The 23,561-nt window shown below is 36.0% G+C and overlaps 1 protein-coding gene across 1 annotated transcript in view; it reads left to right on the plus strand.

Moving 5' to 3' along the window:
* DIAPH3 (diaphanous-related formin 3) overlaps window positions 1-23,561 on the plus strand; it is a gene marked incomplete at its 5' end in the record, with an annotated part of 117,603 nt that overhangs the window by 34,983 nt on the left and 59,059 nt on the right. The window contains 3 exons of the mRNA XM_010144890.1: window positions 9,255-9,350; window positions 10,206-10,300; window positions 17,449-17,550. Of these exons, the coding sequence (XP_010143192.1) occupies window positions 9,255-9,350; window positions 10,206-10,300; window positions 17,449-17,550 (293 nt within the window). The remainder of the gene's footprint in view (window positions 1-9,254; window positions 9,351-10,205; window positions 10,301-17,448; window positions 17,551-23,561) is intronic.

The raw sequence follows: 23,561 nt of genomic DNA on the forward strand, positions 1-23,561 counted from the left end.
TATCTGTAGATATGCATGGTACATGTTAACTTTAAATCTTACAATAACAAAGAGTAAATTAATTATGAAAAATATTTATCTCATCAAGGTGTTACAGTGCACTGTTCTGAAAGAAACAACCGTTAAGTAAAAGCAAGCGCTTAACTGAAAATGTGTATTACTTGTTTATAATTTAATGCAGTAGCCAATTTTGTGCATTTGTTTAGTGCCATATTTCAGTGACAAGTGAATCTGGTGCTACTGGATGGGGGTGTCAAATTCTCTTTTTTGTTTGACATGGGTGGTTATGTGTCTGCACAGTGAACTGGGGAAGGGAACCAGCACAACTGAAAACTAGCTTCTGGCATTCCCTATACAGATAAAAGCATGCTGGTCAGCATGAAGTGTCAGGAAAAAGGGTGGAACAGCCTCTTTCAGATGCACCGCCAGCTTCTCTTCAACTGGGATCACAGGATGGTGCTCTGTGAGCAGCTTGAGCAGCTGCATCCATTCATTGATGCTGGAGGCAAGAGGCTTGTCAGAAGACTGATGTCTTCTGTTGCGCTCGTGGTTACATGATCTGCCTCACCCTTGTGCTCATTAGGTTACTTCACAAGCTGATCAAACTTGCTACTTTTGTAGAAAATTACCCACTATAAATTAAGCTGAAAAAGTTATTGGAGCAGCCTAATTCTTGTGCTCTCTGTCAGAAATGGTAGGAATATGCAGCCAAGAGAAAAGGTGAATGTGTGAGGGGAGGAATGGACTCCCAGCAGTGCTCTGGTCTGTCTGATTGCTGTGATTTCTGGAATCATAGAATTATAGAATCGTTTGGGTTGGAAGGGACCTTCAAAGGTCATCTAGTCCAAACACCTCCAATGAGCAGGGGCATCTTCAACTAGATCAGGTTGCCCAGAGCCTCATCCAACCTGAACTTAAATGTTTCCAGGGATGGGGCTTCTACAGCCTCTGTGGGAACCCTGTGCCAGTGTTTCAGCACCCTCATTGTAAAAATTTCTTCCTCGTATCCAGTCTGAATCTCCCCTCTTTTAGTATGCAACAGGCCCTGCTAAAAAGATTGTCCCCATCTTTCTTCTAGCCCCCCTTTAAGTACTGAAAGGCCACAATAAGGTCTCCCTGGGGCATTTTTTTCTCCAGGCTGAATAACCCCAACTCTCTCAGCCTGTCCTCATAGCAGAGGTGCTCCAGCCCTCTCATCTTTTTTGTGACCCTTCTCTGAACCTACTCCAACAGGCTGATGTCTTTCTCATGTGACGGACTACAGAACTGGACACAGTACTCCAGGTTGAGTCTCACCAGAATGGAGTAGAGGGGCAGAATCACCTCCCTTGACCTGCTGGCCGCACTTATTTTGATGCAGCCCAGGATACAGCTGGCTTTCTGGGCTGTGAGGGTACATTATTGGCTCATGTTCATCCTTTCACCCACCAGTACCCCCAAGTCCTGTGCAGGGCTGGTCTCAGTTCACCCATCACCTAACCTGTATTTGTGCTTGGGATCACCTGACACTGAGGGTAATAAGCAGAAGAGGCTATGGGAAGAGTTAACTGCTCTAACAAGATGCTTCAGCTGAAGAGAGGAGGCTCTTGCAGAACTCAGGATAAGGAATAGAGTTTTAGAATATATTGCACTATGTACTTTTTTCTGTGTGGGGAATTCTTTTCTGGCCATAGGAAGAGCCCTGGAAATTCTCTCTTTTCAAAATCCTGTTTGACTGGAGAAAATGACTGCAGAGATCTTACTGATCAGGCAGTGATAAACTAATAAAGACAGTGATAAAGTAATAATTTGCAGGTAACTTACTTCCTAAGTTTGTCCAAGTTTAAGTGTGCTTTTGCCTTCCTCTTATGAAATAACTTGTTACAGCCTGTTTTCTGTTGGATTGTTAACAGAAATGGGTAATAATAGGGTTGTTTGAAAAACATGCCCTACTTTTTATCAACTTCTCTGTTTTTAAGAATCTACAATGCATAAGCTTATACGTCAGTCTGTAAGACACTGGAAGTTATTTTAAGTGCAAGCCCTAAGGTCTGCTTAAAGGGCACTGTAGTCGTCAAGTCAATCTTGTTTAAGTGAGTGCTTTTGAAATAAAAGCCTAACTTGAACAAAGGTGTTTGATGTATAAGAAAGTGAAGGCATAAAAACTTGAATTGCTTTATGTTCGGCTTTCAGTCTTTGAAACTCAAAAGTTGGACACATATGCATTAAATTGAAAGTGAAGATTATGATAAAACAATTTTTACAGTGTAGTGAATTAAGCTATAAATGGGAAAAAACACTTTTACTTATTCTTGTAAATAAATAGTGATAAATATTACCAGTTTGAAAAGCTGCACAGTAAGAAGCTCAGACCTTGGACTTTGGTCTAGATATAAGTCATTGTCCAACTGTTAAAAGCTCGTATACAAAGTTGAAAGAGTTTTGATATCAAGCAAAGTAATGAATTCTTCATTAGAAGATTAAAAAAATGTTTGGTAGTCTTACTTGTAAACAAGAACGGGGCATAGTTAAGGAAATACAAATACTGCGGCATATTAAAGGTACTGAACATACACCACATAGAAATGATAACCAGAAGACGACACATCTTAAAGTGTCTCTTTTTTGTTCACATTTTACTGAAGAGTGTACGCTTGTACTTAAGTTCCAGGCACTTTAGTACGTTTCAAATGCTGTTCTAATTCTTAGTGCTTTTCTGAGTAAGAGCTAAGGTGTTAACATTTTCATACCAGTGAATTTTGAGTATGGATAAAGATTTAATAAAAATGCAATGCAGAAGTATGATTTACTGCTTCTTACTTGTTTTCCACACACAAAAAAAGAAAGTTTAACACCCTCTTTCCTACTTCCAAATACTGAAGCTTAGAATTATTTCTGTTTGTCCAGTAATGAAGTTGCCTCCAAACTGGCCTTTGGGGGGAGCACTGCATTGGACGATGAATCATGACTTGCATGGTTAGTAGACTAAGTTTTAGAATAGGTCAATAAAGTGGACAGTAACAGATTGCTAAGACCAGCTGGTATTCACCCCAGACTTCTAAGGGAACTGAAGGATGAAACAACTGAGCTATGAGCTGTGCTGTGTAAACTATTTTTTGAACCTATGCCAACATCAGAGGAAAGGAAGCAAGGTGACAAATGTGGTGACAGTTTTTAAAAGGTTTTCTGGAGTTTGAGCGTCTACGATTAGCAAAGTTGATACCCATGAGGACATATTGTAGGTAATCATTAATAACTGGTTAACAATGTAATAAATTACTGATACGCTGGCAAAAGCTTCTCAGTCTCAGTAATAGTTGAAAACAAATAGGATTTTGGGAACTGTTAGGAAAAACAAAATAATGAAGTGTCACTGTACAAGTTCAAGCTGTGCATACACACTGCACAGATTATGTGATTTTTTTGTTTCACTAATAAAAGGTATATTAGAGGTACAGCAAAACTCATCAAGATTATCAGAACAAAAGAAGTCTTTCTTTGTTCAATGCATGATTAAGAATGGGAACTCTGCGCTGAATGTTTAGAATTTGCTAGGTGTGAAAAGCTATTACACAAATACATGGAAGAACAATCTGAGGATTATTAAATGAAAACATTTTATTGTGGAATTGGACAACCTGTGAAAGGCAAATACATGGAGACTTGAAAAGAATTGTGTGCTTGACTGTTCTTGTATTTTTTCCCTAGGCATCGTATTGATCCCTGGAAGAGGGTGACTTTTGATCCAACAGAACAAAGTTATTCTTATGAAGTGGTTTCTGAAGGCAGCAGTGTAGTTATGATTCTAACTGCTTTTTTTTTAACTGGATCTTGCTCATTCTGTTGCCTTGTCCCACTTAATTTGAACCAAGCTGCTCTGTCTCCAATACTTCTGTGTGGTTCTCTGTCTCCTTTCAGATATTGGACCCAAAAGAGTGGAGTTGAACAGTTGTCATTCCATTTCTCAGGGTAATAAATTAGATTACAGTGCTTCTTGGTTTAACTATGCTCACTTCAGGTGCAACTGCACTTGGCTCCTGTTATTCTGCTTTTGATAGCTTCTGTCAAGTGATGGATCAGCCTCCTAAGGCTAAGTGTTGATGGCAGTAATATGTCTTAAAATGGGGAGGTCTGAAAACTGCATAATTATGTGTCTATTGGAGCTAGACTCTAAACTTTATTGCTGGGAACACCAGTGTGTTTTGCTTTCCTCTGCTCAGCAAACTCTTTTGCAGCAGAAAACTTATCTCAACTCCTTGCTTTTTCCTTCCCTCTCCCAGGAAAATAAGTGAAGTTTTAAATCCTTCCAGGAGCTGAATTAAAGGAGCTAGAACTTTCAGTTCTAGTGTGGAACCGAGCAGGTGTTCAGATTCTAACAAAGAAAAAGATTCTTCTGGTTTGTGTATGCCATATTTCTAAGAGTATTTTAGATAGTTAACTTTTTAAGAAATTAAGGACTTAAGAGGTGATTTTTTTTTTTCAGAATTCTATCGAATGCCATCAGAAAACATGAGAGCTTAATGTCTTTGGTTTATGAATATTTAGAAACCCTTTAGCTGGTGTGTGATAACACTTAGGTTTTCAAAACAAAATGAAGATGGTGTTTCTGCTTTAAAAAACTTAGTGACTTAGTTCAGCTAGTTGGCTAATTTCACAAAAGCAGTATTCTTTAACTGTAATTTCCCAAGAGCAGTGCTACTCTTTAACTGTAAATGCCTGTGTTAATTGGTATAAAAGAGGAGGAAAAGGGTGGAAGCATAAAGTCCATTTGGTGAATCACTTGCTAGTGTGCTAGTTCCTGTTACATGATTGGTTCGCCTATGGCTGTTATTAATATGTCTTGTTCCAAACCGGACCTTGAAAGTTCTTTCTAATTACTTTTATCTTGGTCCACCTATTCATGCCACATTTGTACAGTGTTTCATGGGCAAGTTGCCTGTGCTGGCAACTGTAAAGATTCTAAGCTGAAGTACTTAAGTTTCTGCATGTAATGTGATGTACACAGAGAAAATTCAAGATTGTATTAAGTAATATAAAAGGTGCAAGGTGCTAAAACTGTCTGAAAAGATCTTAAATTTAAAAAAAAATTTTATAGACTTATAACAAATAATCAGTATATTACACATATAAATATAATTGCTCTCCAACTCTCATACATATTAGATATGGTTCAGTTGTTTTCTCATGCAGATTATGTAATTATACAAGTTTAATAGGATGTATATTTTGTGTATATTGAAATATTTTAACAAAAGGCTGGTTCATAGAGAAGCTTTGTGTGAAAGCATCTATAAAGTCAGTCATTGGATGTGTTTAATAGCTGATTATAGAGGCGTTCTTCTGAATTACCTTGCAATAGCCTGTCAGAGATAAAATGCTTTGATTACATTTGTACCTTAGATATCAGTAATGCCAGTTCTTATGTACCCTTGAGAAATTGTAATAAAATCCTGTGCTGAACGAGTTATCATGATGCATGAGTTTAAGTTAGCATGAAACATGACTGAGGTAACGTGACGTATGCACAAATTGTGCCAATTCAACAGCAGTGTTGTCAGTATAGGAACAACAGTGCACGTGTGCATGACTGAACGTGTTCGAGGGAGGTAAGAAGTGATGCCCTCTTACAAACTGCTCAGAAAACAAACAGCAAAATGTAAGAAGTACTCACTGTTGCAGCACCTGTTATTCCAGAGACATGAGTTACCAATGAATAGAAGTTGTCAAAAAGGATAGAGGCCTGAATAATCAGGAATTTGGAATACATTGGCACCTATGCATTACAGTTTCTGTGTATCTGGTGTAGTGAACGTGAAGAATAGCAAGTACCCCAACTTTCTAGGATCTTGCAGTCCAACTTGATGTAAACTAATGGAAATGTTCTCAGTTTCAAAGCTGACAAGTAAAACTGTGAGACAGTATTGATATTCCTACCATAGTTAATAACTTCATACTGATGTTTCAAGCTTTATCTATATGTAGATGTAAAATAAGATGGAGTGCGAAAGCTTTTTCATAGTAGTTGAAACATAGTCCATACCCCATAGAAGGGTTGGATTAGATTATTAGGAGTGATGAAGGGTCCCTGCGGCTAACGTTTGTGTTTATAGAACCTTAGGTTGCTCTTTTTGCAAAGATGAACATTTTACTAGCTTCCTGGCCTCTCAGTGTTCAATTTGGTAGAATGATGTGTTTTAGATGATTTAATTTTTTCTTTAGCATACAGATGCACAGACATGATTTGTCTTACACAAAGATTGTGGATAGGAGGTTATATCAAGAGCTGTGGCAGAAATGTAAATGTGGATAGCAGTTCATGAATGTACAGCATTTCAGTGGCACCTACCAAGAATGTAATTGTTTGAGATCTCTAGAGTAGCTGTGTAGGATTCAATCCACATTTTTATGAAATGCTGTTCTGCAGGCTTCCAATCGTGGTGTTTATTTGTAAAACAGTCCTATTGCCACTCCCTTCAGGACTCTAGTTTCAGTCAGGTCATCGCTGCAGACGGAGCTAGTTGACTACTATTGGATGGTTATATGGACATGTGTTTGAAGGAGACAGTGAAAGCATTCTTTCCAATAGCTAAAACTCCTTTGAGGTGTCCCTCTCTACACTGGCAACCCCATCTGTTAATTTTGGAGTCAGGTGAGAAAGGATGTGGGATTGTGGAGGGGAGAGGAACTGTGAATGGTGGGAGATGAATTCTGTGTCTTTCAAAGTGCTCTAGCACTTTTATTTCCCAGCCTGACAGGGCAGAGCAGTTGGAGCCCCGGATCAGATACTACTGAATAACTATTAACCAGTTTAGGTGCTGAGGCCATGTGCATGCCCCGCAGTGTGATCAGTATAGCATGTAGACAGAACTTGAAAGGATGGATGGTTCTTGATATGTAACATGCCTTTTTAGTTGTATAAGACCTGAAATAAGAATGTGGTTTCTGAAAAAGTCAGTGGTTTAATATGACGTTCCAACTTCTGGAGCCATTTCGAGAGCCATGATTTGATTCTTCTCTCATTAGCATGACATCTTAGATCTATTTCCCTCGACAGTCACCTCCTTTCTGCAGTAGGTGCCCACTCTCACTGGGCTGCTTTCTCTTTTTCCAGTGTCAATAGATGTTACCCATTTTCTATTTCCTGTATACTTTCCTCCCTGCTCCGATGCCCAACCTACTCAAAAAAAACTAGTTGCTTGTTTTCTTTGATTCCCTGTTAGTCTGGATTTCATCTTGTTCAGATCTTTCTATTATTTTTTCTTTTTCCCTTTTTTGCTTGTTAGAAATAAATAGGGCTTTTTGGTTTTATTTTGTTTTTTCTTCTTCCTTGTAAGCATATGATGTAAAAATTCCTAGAGGCACTAGTAGGTATCAGAATTTTCATAGGGAAGTGCAACATTTCCAATAGGGAAGACAAGTAATCTGTATCATCTGCTTCTTATTGCTGCTGACTACATAAGGATGTGACCTGAATTCTCCTGAAGAAGTATCATGTAAGTTTGTGGTAATTTAGTTTGTTGTCTAATTGTATAACTGCGTACAATTACTGCAGAAGTTCCTAGAGGAAGTAAGTCCTATGCTTATACATTTTACCTTAGTTATGATGCCCTAAGTATTGCTTATAACATCCTGCCTAACCTCCTCCTGGGTGAAAATTCCAGAGATAATTAGCCAGTTCATTTGGAGCATTGTTTCTTGATTTGAAAGCTGGGAATTAAAATAGTGTGTGTTTAACTGCTGATTTTTTTTGTATGCTTCTGTATCTGTGCAATATCTCTAAGACTTCTAATGCATAACGTTTGCTTTCTAGTATTAGAAAAAGCAAAAATTTTTATTTTTTCTATTTCCGTCCCTATTAGTATCCAGTTAAAGACTGTAGGGGCAAGTTATAAGTTTAAGTTATAAATTCAGATAATTTAACTTTTTTTTTATTGCTACTATTAAGGAAATTATTTTTTTTTCCTGAAAAATGGTGATTTGCCAAGTTCCATGGTAGGTATGAAACATTACTGTGTTTTCATTACGATTCAGAGGAGAAAGGCATGGGACCTGTGCTACAGACGTGCCTAGGTCTTCTGTTGCAATCTGCAATTCTAACACTGCTAAGACAGACAACTGAGAATGATGCTTTTAAGAATGACTGTTTTCAGCATGTAGGCTATAAGGTGTGTAAAGGTGTGTAACAGCAGGAGAAAACAGTTGTATGATCCTGAGATCCATAGCCCCTGAGATACCATTCTAGGCTCAGTAAAGGCTCTTCTTAAAGCATAAGCAGAAAAAAATGAAGCTTTTAGTGGTAACCCTGTGTTCATTCAGCAGCTCTAATGTCATTCTGTTCCTTTTGAACGTGGGGTATTGAATTCTCACATTTGAGGTTAAAACCTACTTCTGCTTTAGCATTCATAGTAAGCACTATGTGTCATTTTTCTTGGGACAGGTGAATGCTAACCTCTCTCTTAAATCTATGCTTAAAGAAATTCAAGGCCAGCTGGTGATTGTGAGTGGGGTGAGGAGAAAGAAGAGGATTGTAGCTCTGTAACCTATTTGCCAGGACCCTGGATATTGGTCCTTCTTCCAAGGACTGCTTTGTGTTTTAGCTCAGTAATTCAATTTTTGAGAATACCACTTTTCTGCACTGTGGAATGTCCTCGAGAGGAGTGTCATGCTGCCTAGCAGGTGTTAGAATATAAAGACTGATTTAGGAGATGATTCATATTTGTGTCTTCATTAACCAGGAAGGGGACTTCAATCTAGTTCCTTCAATCTCTATGTGAGGTCTTTAAGGACTTACATCTTTGGTAGTACCCTGGACAACAAAGCTCAAAGACCTCAAGGGGATGTTTAGTCTTTGTCCCAATCCTAGGCAAAATTTATTGTGCTTAGAAAAACATTTTTTAAGAATGACAAAGCTCTTGAAAATCTCTCATAAAATTTACAGAAGTATTTTCAGCTTGGGAAAATCCTTGTGAAGTATGTTGCTTGGTATTTTAAATATGACTTTCATGACCTGAAACCATTTGTGCAGTTAACATTAACATCTTTATTCAGTTTCTGTGTTTAAAAAAAAAATCTTGTTCTAGAAGGCTAACATGCTGACAAATTTGAGTGAAGAGCAAAAGTTTTGAGAATGCACATGATAAATGCAAAACCTCTGTATTTTTTTTTGTCTCTGTGTTCTATGGTATGTTCTTTTCTTTGTGACTTGCTCTCAAGTGTATATATTTTCTCTAAATATTAAGAGTTAACAGTGAGTGTATTTGTGTTTACTTTGCCAGTAAAAAAAGAGGAGGAGGATTTTGAAGAGAAGAAATCCATTAAGAAACGAATCAAAGAATTAAAAGTTTTGGACCCAAAGATTGCACAGAATCTATGTAAGTAGATTCTTTTTACTACAAAGTATTGTTGTATAACTGCTCCATAAAAATGTCTTTTTTCTGTTGTCTGGCTGCCTGGTAACTGCTTTCTTCTTTTGTTTAAAGTATGTGAAAATATGTGCATATCAGTGTTAAGCCCAAGCATGTAAGTTAATGTAACTGGACCGTGTTTTAAAAGACCCAGAAAACAGGTTATCACAATGTTTCTAATTATCTATCTGTATATTCAACATATTACCAGGGAATACTGACTGCACCCATATCTCTCCCAGCCCCAAGAAAAAAGATCTCTGGTCATCTCTCATGTACTTTATAGAAAGAAGGCAATACTCAGTGGCAAATAAAGATGATGAAAATTTTGGCAGAGAGGATTACTATAAAGAATAGATTCCTAAATGATGGCAGAGATAAAATAGGAAATGATTGGATTATGGTGAATTAATAAACAGTGTTTCTAAAAGCATTTTGTTTTTTCACTGTTTGTAAGGTTTTAGTTTCTCATGGTGCTTTTTTAAGAAAAAGGTCTGACAGGACTACTGAAGAAAAAAGTGTAATTGTCACCTCAGCACAAAATACTATAATAACAAGGATTGGAGTAGACTTGTCATTGGCTGCTTATAGAGGTCTTCTGTGATGCTGGATGTTATACATAGCAAATGGGTGGAGAAGGCTGGAACTGTAGGAGAACAGTAATTAAAAATACATCTAACCTTGTTATCTCCTATCTGTACTAATTGGCATAGTGCTTGTTACCCTGTAGACACTATAGCCTGTTTAGCTGGTGTTTTGTCAGTAGAAAAAAAGATTCCTGTTGTCTTGCTTGCTTCATTATGTGTTGAAACTTTGTTTTAGCAATTTTCCTTGGCTCTTTCCGAGTGCCTTATGAGGAAATCAAAATGATGATATTGGAAGTAGATGAAACACAGCTGTCAGAGTCCATGATTCAGGTAAGGAAAATGACACTATAAATCAGTATTTTGGAGAAAACTCATTACATAGAAACCTATGGCTAAAAAGCCTCTTAACATAAACTTTTGGCTAATAAATCATAGCAAGATTTTTTTTTCTGTGAACTGTAGGGGTTTTTTTATTTGTAATGCTAAGTTTTTAAATGAAATCAGCTGAATTTATATTCTTTATTTTTGACATTCCTATTATCCACATCTAATTGAGTTGTCTATTGGTATTTTTTAAACAGCATATGATACTCTATTTCTTCCCTAGTTACTATTTTTTTCTTTAATTTGAATCTACCTCTGTCCCAACTGCACCAATCTGTTGTTCTGGTCAAAAACTAGATGTAAAAAGATTTGTGTTTTTTTCTTGTGTTGTTTGATTTTTGTTTTTCTCATGTCCTGTTAGAGCTGATAAAGTCTGGGATCTTGCCTTAGGGCATCCACAGTAACAACTTTTCCCTAGGGTTTATTTGGATAGTGTTCTCCCTTTCTCTTATTTTATTCAAAGCACAAATTCAGTATGATTCTGTGTGGAGACCTAAGAAACTGGAATTTCATTGTGTTCTCTGTACAGTTTTATTTAAAGGTTGATAAGTTGAAGAAATTAATAAAATAATGTAAATATAAATAGTTCAGTATAGAACCATGGGAAAAAATAATTTTGAAGGGATGTCTGGAGGTCATTTGATCCAAGCCCCTGCTCAAAGCCACATCAACTAGAGCCGGTTGCTCAGGGCCTCTTCCCATTAAATTTCTGAGGCCGGAGACTCCATAGCTTTTCTGGACACCTTTTCAAATCTTTAGCTACCCTTACGGTGAAAAATCTTTTCTTGTTTATCAAAGTGGATTTTCTGTGTTGCAACTTGTGACCTTGGCCTTGTGCTGCACACCTCCAAGAGGAACCGAATTGCATCTCTCTGCCCTCCAGTTGGATATCTGAAGACCATATTAAGTTCTCCTGAGGCTTATTTTCTTACAGTTCAACAAACCCATTTCTCTCAGCCTCTCTGACTGTTGCGTGCCGCGTTCCCCAGTTGTCTCAATGGGCATCCATTAGATTTGCGAAGATAGGTCTTTAGACAAAGATTGTCTGTCTTTTGCACAGGGCTCCTACATACTGTGATGAACTTCAAATTATTGCTGCTGTGGTGCATAAACATGAAATCATAATTATTATCTATCTACTAGCAAAGTGCCATAGGCTTCAGTTGTGGAGGATTTAGATAGCAGGTCTCTACAGCATAACTGGAAGTGTATTGGAGGCACGGGTACCAGTCCTTATTGAAACACCTGGGATAGATAAAGTTGTATTTGTAGAAACATACTCTTTTTTTCAGGAAAGTTGATTAATGAAGAAATAAATATTATAATAGAGGGAGTCGTAAAAAGGCTCTTTGAGATTCGAATGTGTGAGTCATACTGCAACATGTAGCAGATTGTATTCAAAGGTCAAAACAAGGCAAATTTGTATTTGTGCGCTTTTTGCAAAATAAATTTCCACCATATTGGAGTGTTTCAATAAAGTCCTACTGAGGAGGCTGTACCATGTTCAGCATGCTCCTGCTCCTTTTCTTCCCACATGCGGTTTGGCCCTCACTTCTTGTCTCTCAGATTTCAAAGATTTTTAAACATTGAGGTATTAGGACTTCACTTTCCTGTCTTCACTGAAGAATGAGATATTTCTCTTAAGAAATATTTGAAAGAACAAACATGAGCTGTCATCTCCAGTGACAGTATATATAATCGTTGTGTAATTCTTTTTATTTTGTTCAATGATGCAGTTAATATTAGCACTGAAACTATTGCTTTAAGGTTATTAGGATGAGCAGAGCAGTTTACACCTCTAAGCTGTTTGTTATTCTAGTTTGCACTTAAAAAACTTTTCTTATTCAAGGTTTTCTTTATGCTCAAAAGAAGCGTGATGTGCACTTTATTTGAAATAATAGTAGAAATTCTCTAAAACAGCATGAACAGCTGAGAGATGGAATATGCTACACTATTATGTTCTTAAACTGTCTTAATCCTTGCTTGCTCTGAGACTCGTGTTACTTAACCTTAGCATTGTTTTTCAACGGTAAAAATTTAACTGGTTAATGAAATTAGGTCCTCAACAATATCATGATACAACCTGAATAGACTAAATAAATATTATATATCAAAATTATGAAAAATAGGCATATTGATAATTTCTGTATGCATTATTTAAAGAAGGCAAAACTTCTTTTTTTTGCATCTATGCTCTGGGGAAAAAGGTCATCAAACCATTAATGGCTGGTTAGTTAATGGCATATTTTTGTGTGAATATGTGGTAAGTATTACATCAGTTGCAATAAGCTAAGAAGAAAATCATTAGTTTCATTGAGAATGGTTTATTTTTCTTTTTAATTTCTTCTGTGGACGATTGTTTTGATAGTATGTAGCTTGGGATAAAGAATGTTTACTTTTCTGTATAGTTAAAACAGCTGAAACAACCTAGCCTAATTTTATTCTCTTTGCAATAGCCGTGGTTAACAATATAAGAGATACTTTTTTGACACTGTGTTGATAATCTTGTGGTTCTTTTAATTGTTATCAACAGTAGAGCATATTGACAGTGAGTGTATTCACTAAACTCACTTTACAGTTGTTGGCATCAGAATTGAGTCTAAAGATTTTTTTTGACAGCATTTGAGTCTGTGTTTTGGAGGGGAAGGAGCAATTTTGTTGAAGAAACGGATAACAGAAATTGATGAGCCACATTTGAGATGAGGAATAATATCCTGCAAGAGAACAGTGAAAATCAGTGTAGTAGAATACAAGTGATAATATACAGCAAGACATACAGTTAGGAGGATGTCAGGTCCTCCACAATAAGAGTTTTTTTAAGCATATAAATGATTCAAGAGTATAAATTGAGGTGGGGTTTTGTGTGTTTGTTTTTTGTAAAGTGATTAAACACTTGCAGACTTAATCAAATGGAAAAAAATTAGTGGAACTTAGCTTCAAATTTATTTTGCAAGTTTGGATTCAGTAATATTTATCAAATTATTTCATCTGAGTTTCCTGTTTCTGGGTAAAACAACCCTGAAATAACTTTGAAAATGGAACTGAGTTTAAAGCCAAAAAAGCACCTGAGACACTCATCTTCTTTTGGAAGTAGTAATGTGCCTCATCGCTTTAAAAATTTGGTATCCACCTTCACATATGCTTATGTTACTAAATAAATTTAACTACCCAGCTGTATGTCTCTATTCCTTCCTTTATAAGTCTTCATAAATATGGATTATGGCCATGCCATGAAAATGTAATTCTGTTTATTTCATGATTCTGAAAGGAGCAAAAACATATATAGGTTTGCAGGCATATGGCTATTTTTATTTATTTATATGAGATGCCTTAGATATTATGGTACTTCTCCTTTCTCGAAATTCCTTTTCTTCATCAGGTTTTTTTTTTTTCCTCTACCTTTAAATATTACAAAATCATTTGGTAGGAAGAGACTTTTAAGATCATTGAGTTCCAACTGTTAACCCTGCACTGCCAGGGTCCCTAAACCATGTCCTGCAGCACCACATCTACAAGTCTTAAACACCTCCAGCGATGGGGACTCCACCACCTCCCTGGGCAGCCTGTTCCAATGCTTCACAACCCTCTCTGTAAAGAAATTTTTCCTAATGTCCAACCTTAACCTCCCCTGGCACAACTTGAGGCTGTTTGCTTTTGTCCTATCACTTGTTACATGGAGAAGAGAGTGACGCAGCCTTGCTACAACCTTCTTTCAGGCTGTTGTAAAATAATGAGGTCCGCCCTGATTCTACTTTTCTCCAGACTAAAGAACCCTGTTCCCTCAGCCGCTCCTCATAGGACTTGCTCTCGAGACTCTTCACCAGCTTCGTTGCCATTCTCTGAACCCACTCAAGAACCTCAATGTCCTTCTTGGAGTGAGGAGCCCAAAACTGGACACAGTATTTGAGGTGTGGCCTCACCAGTGCCGAGTACAGGGGGTCAATCACTTCCCTACTCCTGCTGGCCACACTATTGCAAATACAAGCCAGGATGCTGTTGGCCTTCTTGGCAGCCTAGGCACACTGCTGGCTCAGATTCAGCCAGCTATCGACCAACACCCCCAGGTCCCTTTTCGCTGGGTGGCTTTCCAGCCATGCTTCCTCAAACCTGTAAAGTTGCAGGGGGTTGTTGTGACACAAGTGCAGGACCCAGAACTTGGCCTTGTTGAACCTTATAGCACTGGCGTTGGCCCGTGGGTCCAGCCTGTCCACATCCCTCTGTAGAGCCTCCTGACCTTCAAGCGGATCAACCCACCCGCCTACCTTGGTGTCGTGTTCTGTGTATTCTAATGTTACAGTTTCTGAAGTTGGGAGATTTTTCCTTAATCCTACTCCTGTTTTGCTTAGGTAGTAAAATATATCCCTGCCCCCTTCCTCTCATGCTTGCTTGCTCTTTCTTCCCTTGCTTACACTTGTCCTTGCGCTCACTCTTTCTTGTGCTCGCAGTCTCTCTGTCTCTCTCTCTCTTTCTCCTGAAAAATTAAATCTAGTTCTGAAAAAAATTTAAAACCTCAAAGCTCATGTTGTAATCCAAATAGTCTTTGACTAATTATTGGAATGTTTCTTGTGACTTTAGTCAAAATTCTTTCTCCTACTTAGTCTCTGTTTGATATTCAAAATGTATTTCATCTCTAGCAGTTCAAAAGCTTTATCTGAGCACCATAAAGCTGTTTTGGCATCAGCTGCTCATCCTTCTTTCCTGATTCTCAATTTTGAAAAACATTCGTACAACTCTTGACTTTCTCTTTTTTAAGAGTTTTGTGGTCAGTTTTTCTACTTGTGAAAATTATTGTAGCATCAAACAATGACAGTTTAATCTCAGTAAAGATTAAGGAATTGTCGTATATTTAGAGGTGGTTATGTGGATGTTGTGTGTCAAGACAGGAAATAAGTGGATTATTAATTTTTAATTTAAAATGTATCATCTTACACTCTCTACCCTTTCACTTTTGATCCATGTTACTGCTTTAGTGCTGAACGTCTTCATCCATAATTAAGAAATGTAGTCCTTTTTACTAAAACACTTTCCAAATGTAATGGTAAGGATATATAGGACTACTGTCATTAATTCTTCATGCTGACAGTCAATCTGACCATGTTCAAATCAAACTCCATAAAATTTAGAGTTTACATTATTATTATTATTTTAAGCATCATTGTTAATGCATTTTTAATAGTTTTCTCTTTTCCTACCAAAATCCTTATTTGAGCATGGACACTCTTTTGAAGCACTTGACTCTTAACTATCATTTACTTTCTTTGGTTTATTCAGACCTTTGCTCATAAATCTAGCTTTTCTTCTTTCTTGTCTTTACTTTTTTTATAAACTACTTGGATATGACAAAATATTGTAAAACAAATTAGTTATTTTGGTCCTTAGAATCAAAGTAGGGTTTCAGTTCTTAAAATAGTGACTACTTCTACACTAAACCAAAACAGTGATAAATAACTGTCTAGGTCTTTTTATCCGGTAGAAAAAAGGTTCAGTAAATGCTAAACTACCATAAAATAGCAATTGTAACAAAAGGTAAGAGACTGAGTTATAAAAAAATTGGAAGAAGTGTATTATTAAACAAAGTATTCAATCTTCTTTTATAGAACTTCAATGCTTTGGATACATCTGCTCTTTATTTACAAATCTAGTATTTCCACTCTTTATCTATACTGCTGTTGCAATTTGCGTAAACATCTGGAGCTGGCTGTGATCTAGCTAATACAGGTTCTGAAGATAGCATCGAGCCACTGAGTTGACTGGAGGTTTAGGGATATTTTTGGGGTGCTAGTTAAAGAATTGAATTATTTCTTAAATTAGGGAAGTATGTTAAGCAAAGCCTAGGTATGACTTTTTTATTTCTCTGGCCCCAGAGAGATAATTTGCATATCCTAACTGACTGAACGTCATGTAGAAGAAGAAATTAGGGTCTTCTGTAAGTAAAATTAGAGTTTGGGTTTTTTTAAGACTTTCAGATGGAGATCCTGTTCACTAAATAACGTAGATTCTGTTGATTGTATAACATGAAAGCTATTTACTTGCAGAGTAAGAAAACTGATTTTGACTGAACTGAAATGTCTGCCTTTTCCATCAAGTAATGGGGAAATGCTGAAGTTAGTCTTTCTAATCCTTTCTTAACGTATGGTAGTGGGTAGTGGGATAGTTGTGTTTGCTTTCAGAAGAGTGATCTTACCTGTAGAGCAGGGACTGTTTTAAGAAAGAACACAATCTCTCTCTTGTTTTCTTATGTTGATGAAAGCTTAGCCACTGTATAAAAAGGAACATAAGAGTGGTAAGCTGAAAAAGAGAGCAGGCTAGAGAGACCCTGACTATTGCCTAGTTGTCTTTGGAAGTGACAGAACTGAGCTACTGTCTCAACAGCCATTTTTAGCCAACCTAGCTGAATGTAGTCAGAGTGTGATTCAGGTACCTAATTATAAGAGTCTAAATCATAAATATAGATGTCTAACTGTTCAGGAACCTCCAGGGAGTCTGAGGATTCCCCAGATAATCAGGTAAGGTGACATGTTCAGATTCCCTTACCTGTGTCCACAAGACATTCACTTGTGTGACTGCCCAGGCTCCCCATATGGACTCCTGAATTCAGCTGAAGCTGAGTCCCACCTCTGAATTCCTACTTCTGGCAAGTTTTCAGGCTGAGTAATATGTAATGGGTTTAAGCTGTTGTTTTGAAATACTAGAAAATAATTTTTCCATTTTAAAAATAATTTTTGTTTAGCATTAATAATTCCTGCAGTCCTCTAGATGAATTTGTTACGCTTGAAATTCTTGTTTTCTTAGTTTCTTATTGTTCTGTTTGCATAGTGTCTATCAAGCATATTCTTTCTTAAAAAATGGTGTTTACAAAGACTATGGGAAAGTTTGTAGAATCACAAAAGATGCTAGCTAGCAATATTGAATCACTTGCTTTTTACAATCTCAGTTACATTAATTTGTGTGTTGCCTATTTATGTTCTACTCTTTGGGGAGAAATGTTATCTCTCGAATGTATAGTAATGATGCATATGTAACACCATTTGTCTACAATTATACAAGTGACTTAGAATCTGAGATTTTTAAGCCTATTTTATTTTTCTTGATAGAATTTAATAAAACATCTTCCTGAACAAGAACAATTGAATGCATTGTCCAAGTTCAAGAGTGAGTATAATAATTTGTCTGAGCCGGAGCAGTTTGGAGTTGTGGTGAGTTCTGTCTTGTTGACACTTTTTCTTTCCCTTTTCTGACATACAGTTTTAATATAATACTATAGCAACAATACCAGCTGCTTCTTCCTAAATGTGAAGAGGCTCCAGACTGGGAGAAGACTACGAGTGCTGCCTTTTAATCAGAGTTTTCATGCATGTATCCGAGGATGTGGAAGGCCTGATTATTGGAATGTTACTGTTGGAATGATTTGTTATTCTCTTCCTTTAAAAAAGTAATTTAGTTTTCAAAGAGGGAGGAAAAAACATCAGTGGTATTTTGTGGCAAAGTTTCACTGGGAGATAAAGAGCTATATTTGAACTTCTATAGCTAAAATAGTTTGGCTTTACTTTTGTTTGCATTAATAAATCTTCACATTTTCAGTGAAGTTTTCTACACTGATATTTTTCTTTATATTTTCCATGTAAATGAGAAGAAAATACTATAGTTATTATGACATTAACCTTTTTTTCCTCCTTCCACCTATGTTTTATAATATGTTCTGTCAAGAGTGCTCGCAGTCACTTTTTTTAAGAAGAAAAGAAGATAAGTTTATCATAACTGCCAGGTTGAATTAACAAAGGAAGACTCCAAGAGAGAAAAGAAAATACTGGTAGTTCAGTGTCGACAGTTGATGCTTTTTGTGGGGTTACAGTTTGGTTATAAATTCTATATAGCTCGTAATAGTGCTCATAACAGGAGGCTGTGATAATGACAATTATGTTTGAGACAGTTCTCCTGGCGGAAACTTTGGTTTAAATCTGTAATTTTATAACTCAGAGTTCCTACGTTTATTTACTCAGTTGTGGTAATCAATGTAAAGTTAAGATGTGGTAATAAATGTAAAGTTTAGTGTCTCTTAAAACCAACAAAACCCCAACCAAAAAAACCAATTAAACAAACCCAAAAAACCAAACCCCCCAAAGAGTTGCTGTAGTGTTTTTAAAATACAATTTAGTTTGACTTATTGTATCTTCTGACTTGTCAAATTCTCTTTAGATTTTCCATGTTTTTAGGCTTTAAACGTTTTAGTTTTCTCACTTGCATATTGTTACTTTTTCCTGAACATAGACTAATACTGCAGCTGATATACAGTTAGATGGTAATTGGGCATCCTTGGAATATATAGCCAGATCTATGGTACGGGAGGCTTCTTACCTGGTATAAGAGTTAGCTCCTTCCTCTCATTTCAATCTTTTTCTCCACAAATTTCTTCAAATCCTATAGGGTGAATCAGCTAGGCTAGATTGTCCGAACTTATCTTTTGTTCTTGGAACAAGACTTCATCTTAAATGCCGTTAAAGAATCAGATGAAATTGGAAATCAGATGTACTAAGTTTAGTCTTGAGTCTTGCATGTGCAAAATCTAAGTAATATATTGTAATACATAAATTTCCTAAGAACATATTTCTTCACAGGCCCATATCTCAATCAGGATATGAGATGGATGGTGCCCTAGGAATGAAATTTCCTTATGAAATGAATAAAAGCTGTTGGTGGAGTTCCTGGCTTGTTTGATATAGAAGATGAAATGTTTGGAGAGGAGTTGATAAAGGACAAAGGAAAGTGGTGGGGGGCGAAAACTGCTTAGGAATATGAGAAAGCAGAACTATCTCTTGCATTTTTACCTCTACAGTAATCATTTAATATAAATCTGGCTGACTCAAATATTTAGATGACACCGTGATAAGCAATACAAGAAAATAGGAGAAAGCTAGTAATGGAATTTTTTACAGAGATTTTGTTGAGCTCCATTTTCTGTAGGTTTTTTTTTTCTTATGGTATTTGGTGTCACAGATAACAATTCATTCTGTGCTTGTCAGAATTGAACCCTCTTTATGTAAACATTTTCCAATTTTATGTGTAAGTTTTATGTAAACATCAAACACTAATTTTTCTTTTAATAAATAAACTGAAAAAAATAGAAATAATTGAGTCTATTCTGGAATTGAGCTCTATAAATTCTGCTCTTTTTTTCAAAAACATTAAAAGTTCATGGGTTTACAGAAAATTTGCTATTCAAAAATTGAAAGGGTAGGTTGTTGATGTAGAGGAGAAGTTCATATGTATCAGTCTTAGTGAAAAAAATTGAAGTGTCCTGTGCTGAATAAAGTAGACTGAGCACGATGCTTCTCCTTGATGACCTTGTTTCAAACTGTGTCTGCCAGGCTGACAGAGATTAGCCCGTGTCTGAACTTCAGCAGCTTCATTTGAGTCTGACAAATTACGGCAAAATGCCAGTAAAGATGAATTTACACCAGTACATTTGACCATGTCCTGGACTGTATGAGGAGTAGATCTGTATTTGACTGTTCCAAATCATTCTAGCAGTAACATGTATGTAGCTGTCTCGTGGGGGAAATGCTGATTAAAGGACAATTACCTTTGGGGCTTACATTTTAATTGAATTAGTAAAATACGAAGTTAAGTAGCAAATATTTTTAACTTTATTATCAAAACCAAACATTGATGAACAAAAAAGATATTAAAAAATTAATTCCACATAGGTTAAAACTTGCTTTGCTGTTTTTTATTTTGTGTTTGAGCCTCATCCAACTGACAAATCTGTCTTTTGTTCTTTCACAGTGTCAGACTTATTAGAACTGGACATACTAACAACAGTAAAAAATTTGAAATTTAGTGTGTCAACATTTTTCAGTTCATGAGGAGCCCTGTAATCCTTAATACAAGATATTTTCTGGAAAGAATCTTTCTTTATGGGGAATAAGTACTTAGTTTTTAATTTTTGCTGTCATCAGAGTATCATAACTAGTGTTAAATCATACTTGAAAGAATAATCTGTAGTTTTAATTCTTTCAGAAAGACTCTTGTAGTAGTAGAGCATTTGTCGGCAGTGGTTTTAAAACCGTATTGTTGTCTCTGTAGCGCTAACGGTATCCTCGCTATTGTACAACTATAGAAATGGCCATCCTTATGAGTTTTGTCTGAAAAAGTACTTTAGTTGGCAAGCAAAAAGGTGTCTTCTTAACAACCAACAAACCTTCCAGTATCAATATAGTATTCTATGGTCTAACTCTCTTCTGCTACACTTATTGTTACGAGCTATAAAATTTCGCAATACACTCTTAAATACATTTGTGCTAGTTAGTTCAGTCACATTAATCCTTTAATTACACACCTTTCAGTGTGACCTATGTGTTGTAGTAAATAAGGATATGTTTTAAAGACCCCTACCCCCTAGTTCACAATTTTCTTAAATCTTAGGAATAACTTTATGCCACTGTCATTTTGCTGTGTTTTTTGATATCTGGTAGTATTCAAGTATAAATAAATTTGGAATGATCTGTTTTAAGACATTGATTGACTTGTATTGATCGATAAGATGCAAAATTAATGTTAGACATTTTAACTGTTATTTCTTTCAGACATGACTATTCAGTTAGATGGGACTGTTTGGTGAGAAGAGCTAGAGTGGTAGCACTATAGGTCAAGTTTTGCCGGATATGGCCCAACTGATTTGATAAATTTGTCTTAAATTGAGGCAATGCAATAACTCAGAAAGTTATTGCATTAAATAATAAGAGTTATATCTCAAAAGTCTGTAGAGTTTCTTTTCGGAAGGAACAACCGGATTCCCACTCAACAGTGAATGTACGATTTCCCTAGTTTTCCATGTGAAGTGTATCTTCCGTTATATTCTGGCGGCGAAGTGGGCATGAACTACTCCTTTCTATAACTACTGCTGTTGACACAGATGAATCAATCTTTTGTGTATAGCTGGTCTTTTTGTCTTTTTTTTTTCTTAAAATTGCTGTTTAGTGAATAAACTGATAATTACTACTTGTATGATAATATAAAAATTTATTATGAAACCCTTTATTCTTCTGGCTTTGAATTCAATGTCAAGATGTGATACTCTGAAAGAAACAGCTGGACACTGAAATACTGGCATGCTGTGACTGGTACAGCATTGTATGTTTTACTTCAACTGAAGTTAATTAACTTTCGTTGTTGACTTAGACACTGACTAAGCCAGTGACTCTAAGCCCCTGACTCTAAGCAGTTCAGGTTCCCTTCATGAGTGTGGCTTGTGGGTTTTTTGTTGCTTCGGTTTTGGTTTTTCTTTGGTTGGTGGTGGGTGGGATTTTTCTCTTTTATAGTGACTCTGTGGGTTGCTTTTGTGGTTTTTGGGTTTTTTTTTTCAATTATCCTCTTCCTTTTAAGTTATTTTGCACTTTTATGTTTTCTGTTCATTCATCCGTAAGTATAAAATAAATCTTTTATTACACCTATCTTCTCTTCCAGATTTTAGGTTTTCTTTAGATAAACTTTTATTTTCCTGTACATTCTTTCACTTACTCCAGGCTGATGTCTCAGAACATAGACATATCATATATTACTGTGGAGTTAGATTTGTTTTATTTTGGTTTGTTTTTTTTTCTGGCTTGCACACATTTTGTGAAAAGTATATTAAATCTGTTTATCTTATTAAGTGCTTTAACTTAGCTTTATCATTATCTTAAGTTGAAGTTGTTTTGAATGCCGTATTTATTGCTCAAATTGTTGGTGAAGTATGCTTGTGCTTGACAAAATTTAAATAGTCAATTCCATTTTGTTTTACTATAGTTCTTGTTTTGTACTTGGTTTTACTTGGTGCAGTTTACTTCCTCCTAAAGTAGTTTACTCTTCATATTATTTTAGTGGAGGTTTCATTAATTGTGAGCAATATATTCTATAAAACTTGTTAATAGTGAAGATTTTCTCTGTGTTTCGAAATGAGTAGTCACATGCAGCACGTGTGCAATTTAAGACCTTTGTGGGATGAATGTGGTTGCAGCTATATGATCACCTTGGTAGGTGACTGATGACAAAATGTTGGGGGACTTTTGTTGTTTGTTTGTTTGTTTTTTCTCCTGGTGCTTTCTACAATGGGCAGTTGAAGTATCATGTTTCTTTAGTACTTAAAATATTTAGCAATGTTGATTTGTTTTGCAGCTAATTCTTTCCTACTGAGAGAAAAGTATTAGTTTACAGAATATTTTTTCTAATTTGGGGTACAGTCTCTGTCATCGTATCGTATAAGCAATGTTTAGGAAGCAGATCATTAATGTCCATCTCGGTTGCTTTTCAGTGAAGTTATGATAGTTACTGGTTAGATTTATGGATCGTGACTGATATTTTAAATGCAATAATCTCTTTAGTGGGTTTTCATTGATGTGCTATTGCCATGCCACCATTCCAGCCTTGCTGCTGAGTACAAATGTACTGGCTTTCACCTGAAACAAATCCCAGTGTGTTTACCATGAGCAATGATGCTTTGCGTTTCAGACATCTTTCTCCAAAGGCTCTTGTACTTATGTAGTCTTCACCAACATTAGAATATTTTATTATATCTAAGGTATACAATATAGCCTATTTCTCTGAATCTTTTGCATAAGAGAGGATAAAGGGAAACACTGAACTGTTTTGTTAAAATTTATTCGGCAAAGAAGAAATTGAGTTCTTGATGAAATATCTTTTTACTGCACAAACAAGATTGCAAAACAATGGAGAACTGTCACATTCCTTTTTGAAACTGTCTATGATTCTTCCTTTTCGCGGTCCTCATAGTCAAGGAGTGAATCAGAAACCACTGGGAAGATTTTGAATATTGTAAGAATATGATAATTAAACTCACACCACGTATCTTAGAAGTTATTTGAGTATTCTAGTGAAAGAAGAGTTGGAACCACAGAAATAATAAATTAAAAATAAGTGTTGGGATGTCAAACAATAGCTGAGAGTGTTTTTAGAAGAAAATTAATTAGTATTAACAAAATGGTGATTTATCCCAGTTTAAGAAGATACCTTTTACTAATTAACAGTTGAGATTTCTGAAATAAATAACTAGACTTTGGAAATCATTGTTACAATTAAAACCTTCTTTTAACCTCTCATTTTTTGTTTGACATTTCTAAATTAGGCCTGTATGTCAGCTCAAAAATAACATTTACCTGACAACACTTCTTGTGCTGGTCTATGCTGCACTCTTTTTTTTTTTTTTTTTTTT

Source organism: Buceros rhinoceros, unplaced genomic scaffold, assembly GCF_000710305.1.
Source record: "Buceros rhinoceros silvestris isolate BGI_N320 unplaced genomic scaffold, ASM71030v1 scaffold4891, whole genome shotgun sequence".
Classification (NCBI taxonomy): Eukaryota; Metazoa; Chordata; class Aves; order Bucerotiformes; family Bucerotidae; genus Buceros; species Buceros rhinoceros.